Raw genomic sequence first — 7,299 nt, forward strand, 5'->3', positions numbered from 1 at the left:
ATTTATCAAGTATATTAATGAACTAATATATTATGTACATTATCAAACGTACAAGGGAAATAGATCGTTCAACGTATGATGAAAATACGTTTTTCTAAATGGAGAGAAGTTCTAATGTTTTCATGCGTGCCCCGCTTTGGAGAGCACTGCCAGCTGCGCGTACATGTGTGTGCAGAAACTCAGCTAGGAGAGAAAATTGAAACAAATGCAGGTGCTCTTGAGTACCTGGGCCTTGCTTCTTAAGGCAGCCAGCCAGGCCAATAAGGGCCCCAGCCTGAGCCACGTGGGGCGCCGTGGAGCCTATGGCGCGGCGGCCGGCCCGCCAGTCCCCGCCGGCGGCGGGTTCCCTCTGCGAGCAGAGGGGAGCTGTCAAAGCGAGCAGGGGTGGCGCCCGGAGTGGCAGAGCCGCACAGCTCCGCGTCTCCGGCTCCAGCTCCCTGCTCCCGGTACCCAAGCCCGGGCGGCAGCCATGAACGGCGAGGAGCAGTACTACGCGGCCACACAGCTTTATAAGGACCCGTGCGCGTTCCAGCGGGGCCCCGCGCCAGAGTTCAGCGCCAGCCCCCCTGCGTGCCTGTATATGGGCCGCCAGCCCCCACCGCCGCCGCCCCCGTTCCCGGGCGCCCTGGGCGCGCTGGAGCAGGGCAGCCCCCCGGACATCTCCCCGTACGAGGTGCCCCCCCTCGCCGACGACCCCGTGGTGGCGCACCTCCACCACCACCTCCCTGCTCAGCTCGCGCTCCCCCACCCGCCGGCCGGGCCCTTCCCGGATGGAGCCGAGCCAGGCGCCCTGGAGGAGCCCAGCCGCGTCCAGCTGCCTTTCCCATGGATGAAGTCTACCAAGGCTCACGCATGGAAAGGCCAGTGGGCAGGTAAGCCTGGCTTCCGGGGCCCCTTTGTCTCCCCCCCCCCCCGCCCCCGCATCCCCCTCCCTCAGCCCGGCTGCCGCTACCTCCAAGCGCTCCCCAGGACCCTCTCCCAGTTCGCGTTCCCAATCCCCATGGATAACCCAGGGTCAGACTAAACTACACAGAGAGCCAATGTGGCCATCCTTCACAGAAGCTCTTTTCTGGTCCAATGTGGAGCGTCTTTTCCATTCAACTCTCTTCCTGGAAGGTTAAACCCCTTCCTTTCCTGTACACTGAACTCCAGGAGCCTGCGCGCTCCATGCAAGCCAAGGCCTGGCCGAGCTCAAAAGCTTTGGACCCTCAGGATCCTCCTCCAGCCGGCGGATCCGCCCGCCCAGGACTCCCAGGAGCTCGCGCTGAGGAAGCCGAGGAGGGCTTTGGGATCCTTCTGATCCCGACCAGAGCGCGCCTTCAGAGCCCCGGGCCCTCTCTCGCTCTGCAGCCCTCCAGGGCAGCTTCATTAGAGAAGGCAGACAGACTCAGGGGACCCCCCGGTAGATGGAGAAAAGCAGGGAAGGAAAAGTGCACCCAAGCCTGCAAAGCTGTTGGGCGGGGGGGGGGGGGGGGGGGGGGGGGCGGGTAGGGGCGGTCACCCCAAGGCCGAGGACAGGCCGCTCACCCTCGGAGCCAGGCAGCTGGGAGAGGCGTCTGCGATGCCAATTAATTTTTCAACAAACAAAAGCATTTGAAAGGGTCTCCCCGCGCTGCTTCCCAGCAAGTAAGTTTGAGGAAGGAGATGCCCTCTTTGCATAGCCGGCTCAGGGAGACGGGAGCCCTGGTTCCTCGTAGCCCTAGGCGCCGGCGTGGAACAGGTCTTCCCCAGAGGCGGAGATGCGGAGCAGTCCGCAGGTCCCTTCCCCGCCCCGAGCTGGCGGCGAGTTCCTGCGTGGCCTGCGCCACCTCTGCAAGACAATGTTATCGCTACCGCGCCTCAGCCACTTCTGGTCACACCTGCATTGCAAATACTAGTTTGACTTTTCTTTTTCTTCCAACTAACAGTCGGGAGTAGGGGGAAAGAGGTTCGAGCTGGCGCCCCCTCCCTTCCCTCTCCCTCCTCGGCGCCCTGTCTGCCGGGTCTAGCCGGCTTGCTTGACACTGACCACTGAGCAGCTATGCGGGCCTTTGCGGGGTCTGGGCTTGCCCAGGGTCCCTGGGGCTCGCCTCTCCCTAGTTCTCTTTCTCTCGAAGGCTGAATGTGAGGACTGGGCAGCTCTTGAGACAGGACAGGGCCCAAACTCGGCTGCAGTCTTCCCCCAACTCCAGCGAAACCCCGAACAAAGGGGGCGCCAGATACCTGAGGCGCCTCTGTGTACTTACCCAGCGCGCGCGGGCCCGGCCAAAGGCCTGGAGTCTTGGGAAGTGCGGGATTCTTGGGAACCGGGGAGAATGGCGTCCCTCGACTGGGAGTGGGGGACTTTCAGCCCGTAGTTTCCTGCCAGGAGCTGAGGTCCCTCCGAGGGGTCCCTTCCCGCAGCGCGCTGGGGACGCGCGTTTCCGACATTCCCGGTCCTGCTCGCAGCTTCCTCAGGAAAAAGGCGAGGGAGGCCCTGAAAGAGGTCTCCAGAGGCGTGGTAACTTCCCCATCTCCCCCACAGGGTGTGACCCCTGCTCGGGTGGAGCTTGGGCTTGGGTGGACCCAAGGAGCCAGAAAGTGAAATCCGAAGGAACATCAGCAGTCTTGCCCAGGAATGGAGGGTCCCTGGAAGGGTGACATCCTCGGGCTGGAGAGTCAGGGGCTGGAGAGGCCTTTGCCAGCGCCCTCTGAGCCCCTGTGCGCTCAGCCCGCAGGGAGGAGCCCACCCTCCCTCTCCTGGAAGCTGCCTTCGAGGTGGAGGTGCTGCCGCAGCCGGAGCGGTCCTCCCCGGAAACTTTCGGAAGAGCCGAACTTCAAGGGTTTGTGAACCCGTCTGCCGCTCCTCGTGGGGTTTCACGCCCCTGGGAAAACGCAGTGACCAAAGGCTTTCATTAGTAGTACGGATATGAATACTTATAATAGGGACTTTTGAAAACGACATAAAAAATGCACTGCATCAGCCTCGCTGGCTGACCAGGTCGCCCCTAAACGGCCTCACCCTACGCCTTAGGGAAGAGCGCAGACCTGGGGCCCTTGACATCTTCCCAGTAACACCAACAACAGCCTCCATCCCCTGCCAATTCGTCCTGGGCACAAGTCCCCTGGGGTAGTGGATCCCCCGCGCACCCTCTCGCAGCACCTTAGTGGGGCCCGCTGAAGAGGGACAGAACCCGGAGAAGTTGTGGGTTGAATTTAAGAACGTTGGACTGCCTTTATCAACGTTCCTTTAAGGCTCCCTCCTTCCCTCCCAGGCCAAGGAAGGCTTGGCAGTGGAAGACTCGGAGATGCCCCCAGCGAGCAGGACTCCTCCGCTGACTGGGGCCTAGCCTCTGCCTTGGCTTCTGGGCGCCTCCTTTCCGCGGGGGGAAGTGGGAGGCTCTATGTTGTAATTAACCCTCCCCCCAAACACATACACTCTAGCGTTTCAGCTCCCTAAGGCTTAGCCAGCGGTCACGAGAGAAACGCCGCATACTTCTGACCTAAGACAAGCCGACTTAGGCCTCTTCCCGGAGTTTTGGTGGAACTTACTGCGCCGTCGGTATTGCGCACAGACGCGAAAAGATCAGGACCTGGAGGGGCCAGCGGCACACACCAGATGTGCGTGCGGCGCTGACCTACCCGGCCAGGCCGGGCCGTTGCTTTCTCTCGAAGGGGGCTTGGAGCCAGGATCCCCCAGCCCTGAACCCCACCACTACTCCCGCCTCCGCGGGCTCTCAGCGCCCCAGCAGGGATCTGTCCCCCATGCATACCCTCTCCGCCTCTGTCAGCATTTGGGGCCCCGGACATAGAGGGCAGGGCTGACAACGACCTTTCTGGGAGCCCAGAATCGTTTCCCTTCTCCTCGAGGGCAGGGGCCCGACAGAGGCTAAAATGACAATTATAGAGAATTTACCGGCTGTTGAGGTGGGACTGATTACAATAATATAGCTACATAGATAATATATGTTCAACTATAACACTCTATATCATAATCCCAGGGTTTTTACTAGCTCAAGGCTTTTCAAACTGAGGGTTGCACCCATTAGTCGGTCATGAAATCAATTTGTTGGGTTGATTTTTTTAAAAAACGAAACAGTAAACAATAGGAAAAATTAGATAGCATCCTATGTGGTAAAGCTTGGTATTATGTCTTGAAATTTTTTGTGTCAGTTATATATCAGCCTATGAACTGGGTAGTGATCTGAAATGTTTTTCTTACTGTGGATCATCGTCAGAAGGTTGTGGGTTTTTAAAGTAAGTCCTGTATTAATGGCATTGTAGAATTGAGTCAGTTTAAATATCTATTATGTGCATTTGAATCAGCACCAACCCAAACACGAGTTAAATGAACTCGTTGGAGAACCACTCATTTACAGAGGCCACTGCGGGCTCACGGAGAGACGTGGCGCAGCTTTGACTTCCGCGAAAAGGCAGCCTGTATTAGAGAAGGGCTGGGTGCGCCCAGATTGGGCTCTAGGCTAGGGGCTGGGACTCGGTGGCAGGAGCGGCTGGGAGGGCCGGGGCTCCTATGATTGGGACCGAAGCGTTGGGCTGCGTGGGTAGGAGCAGGACAGGAGGAGCCAGGGACTCGGGGACCACGCTCACGTGCTGTGTCGCCCGCAGGCGGTGCCTATGCTGCAGAGCCAGAGGAGAACAAGCGGACGCGCACCGCCTACACACGCGCGCAGCTGCTGGAGCTGGAGAAGGAGTTCCTATTCAACAAATACATCTCTCGGCCTCGCCGGGTAGAGCTGGCCGTCATGCTGAACTTGACTGAGAGACACATCAAGATCTGGTTCCAAAACCGCCGCATGAAGTGGAAAAAGGAGGAAGACAAGAAGCGCAGCTGCGGGACAGCCGCCGGGGGTGGTGGGGACGTGGAGCCGGAGCAAGACTGCGCGGTGACTTCAGGCGAGGAGCTGCTGGCACTGCCGCCACCACCGCCCCCCGGGGGTGCTGTGCCGCCTGCCGTCCCTGCCACAGCCCGAGAGGGCCGCCTGCCCCCTGGCCTTAGCACCTCGCCGCAGCCCTCCGGTGTCGCGCCCCGGCGGCCGCAAGAGCCCCGGTGAGAGATGGGCACTCCTCCCTGCCGGGCGGCTTCAACCACTCGCAGAGGAGAGGGGAGCGGGCCTGGCCCCGGGTGTGGACGACCGGCCCTGGCGGTTCAATGGGCGGGAGCTGCGGGGCCCACGGCAGACGGGAGGAGAGAACAGTGCTCTCAGGCGCCTGTGCCAACTGGGGCGCCGTGGTGAGACGGTGACAGACCTTCTGGAAGGAGAAAAGACGCTTTCTGTAATATCTGGGGCCTCGTCTGGAGATATTGTTGGATTGGCGACGTGCATCGCTGTTGTGCAGGTCCCATCAGTCCTTTAGAGAAGCCATCTCTTCAAAAGACCACAGAAACTGTACAAATCGGACCGCTCCCCAGCGCACGGCAGGCAAGCGGGATGGAGCGACCAGAAACAGCCATTTTTATTCGGCCTTTCCCCTTAACGTTTAAAAATAATTGAGAGGAAACTTCTGAGGTTTCAAAGACCCAGTGAAATTGATGCCTGTGGAATAGAGTAGTTCCTCCTCCTCCTCTTCCTTTTAAAATCCCTTTAGCAAAGCCACGCCCTTCACCAGCGCGCATCCTTCTACCGGCACCTTTTCCTCTGCAGGGAGAACTTCTTGCGAGGGTGGGCGGGCAGCGTCTCGGCTGGAGTGTAAAGGCGGAGGGAGAGTCCCTGACCCGCTGGCCCAACGCTTCCAGAGAGGGCAGGCGAAATGGGTCTGGAGCGAGAACGATGGACCCCTGAGTGATCACAAAACTGAAGATATTTGGAGCGTTCTATTTAGGGTGTGGATTTAGTTCCTGGTCTCAGAACTGGGGGGAGCCGGGGGAGGGGAGTCGCTTTGTGGAAGGCAAGCGGGGTGGCCTGACCCACCTTGGAAATTATTCACAGAGCCGGTCTGATTTCCACATGTTTAGAAGTGATTTAAAAATATGTGGTTGGGGAATTTGGAAAACTGGTTACTTTTATTTAAAGATTTAAAATTACCTAACAATTCTTTACAAACAGGTCTGTAGTTTCCAGGTCAGTTCCTCCTTTCAGGATCTGGGCCTTGTGTTCAGGTGATGTCTGTGGAAAATGCTTAATAAATACGGATAACACGGAAAGAGATGAAAACAGATTCCCTTCGCTTTGTATCAAACCTTTCTTGTGATGCAATGATTCCATTTCATTTAAAAAATTAAAGCCGCATTAATTTTCAATACTAACGAGGGAAAACAAGTAATTAAGAAACACTACGTTTGGGTTTGGGGTTGGAACTGCATATGAGCTGGTGGATTTTCGGTTTTGTTTCCTTTTTAGCTTGAATCACTTCTCATGATGAATTTCTTAGGCATGATAGCCCAGCGGCATGGGGGGTTCAGAGCACCGCTGGCTAGCGCTGAGTGGGCGCAGAGCCCAGGAGCAGCGCATCCAGCCGCACAGTGACCAGCCCGGAAGCCCGCAGCTGGCCAGGGCCATGGGCGGCTCTCTTTCCTCCCACAGCCGCATCTCGGGCCAGGCCTTTTTCTGAGGCTCTTTCAAAGGAAGTGTTGGTTTGGCTAAATCTCCTCCCCTGGAGCCAAGAGTGTCTTGTGTTAGGGGCAAACAGGGGCTGACTTAGTGGGCTTCCAACCTCTGGGGCCTCTCTGCTCCTCCCCATGCTGGATGAGCGTCTTAGCCCGGCTGTGAGCCTGAACACGCCTTCTGAGCGCTCCCACCGTTCTGGGCCATCAACTCACTCCCAGGAGTCGCTATTATTTTCTTTTGCAAAGAGACTCATGGCTTGTTTTTGTTTCTTGTTGGTTTTTGCTTCTGTTTTTTTTTTTTTTTTCGAGAGAAATCCAGTCATAAGGCTCCTACGAAGAAAAGAAGGTCCCATGGATCAGAAAGGGGAACTTTCTCATCAGTGAGCCGTCTCACAGGGAAGACGGTGCCCTTGCCCTGCAGCCTCTCCACACGCGCCCAGGCTCTGGAGTCTAGCAAATCTGCGTTGGAACCCCGGGCCCTCAAATACTGGCCCGTGACCCTGAGAGAATTATTCAGCTTCCCTGCGCCCCGGTTTCCTCATCTGTAAGGTGGAGGTGAATACTACCTCATAGAGTTGTGAAGTTTAAACCAAGTATGTGTAAAGGTTTTAATTCAGTATCTAGAAAATAGTTATCCCTCCACAAATATTAACTATTGTTTTATGCCATCATCATTTTCGGAAGCAACCAGGGAGCTGCTGCTGCAGATTCCCCGGGTCTCCTGCCGGCCCTAGCAGCCCCTCTGTCACTGTTGCTCTCACCCTTGTGCATATACC

General features: G+C 57.3%; 1 protein-coding gene across 1 annotated transcript; it reads left to right on the top strand.

Moving 5' to 3' along the window:
• Positions 1-357: 357 nt before the first annotated feature.
• Positions 358-6,214, top strand: PDX1 (pancreatic and duodenal homeobox 1). The gene is made up of 2 exons (XM_014843856.3): positions 358-872; positions 4,585-6,214. Exons 1-2 carry the CDS (start codon positions 470-472, stop codon positions 5,028-5,030), a joined length of 849 nt encoding a protein of 282 aa, XP_014699342.1. The 5' UTR covers positions 358-469; the 3' UTR covers positions 5,031-6,214.
• The last annotated feature ends 1,085 nt before the right edge of the window (positions 6,215-7,299 follow it).

Source organism: Equus asinus, chromosome 11 (assembly GCF_041296235.1).
Source record: "Equus asinus isolate D_3611 breed Donkey chromosome 11, EquAss-T2T_v2, whole genome shotgun sequence".
In the NCBI taxonomy this organism is placed as follows: domain Eukaryota; kingdom Metazoa; phylum Chordata; class Mammalia; order Perissodactyla; family Equidae; genus Equus; species Equus asinus.

What these genes read in the sequence shown, in the direction of transcription:
- PDX1 (XM_014843856.3), top strand. Translation starts at nt 470, where the DNA reads ATGAACGGCGAGGAGCAGTACTACGCGGCCACACAGCTTTATAAGGAC. An exon ending in ATGGAAAGGCCAGTGGGCAG is followed by an intron (nt 873 to 4,584) that starts GTAAGCCTGGCT and finishes TGTCGCCCGCAG; the next exon opens with GCGGTGCCTATGCTGCAGAG.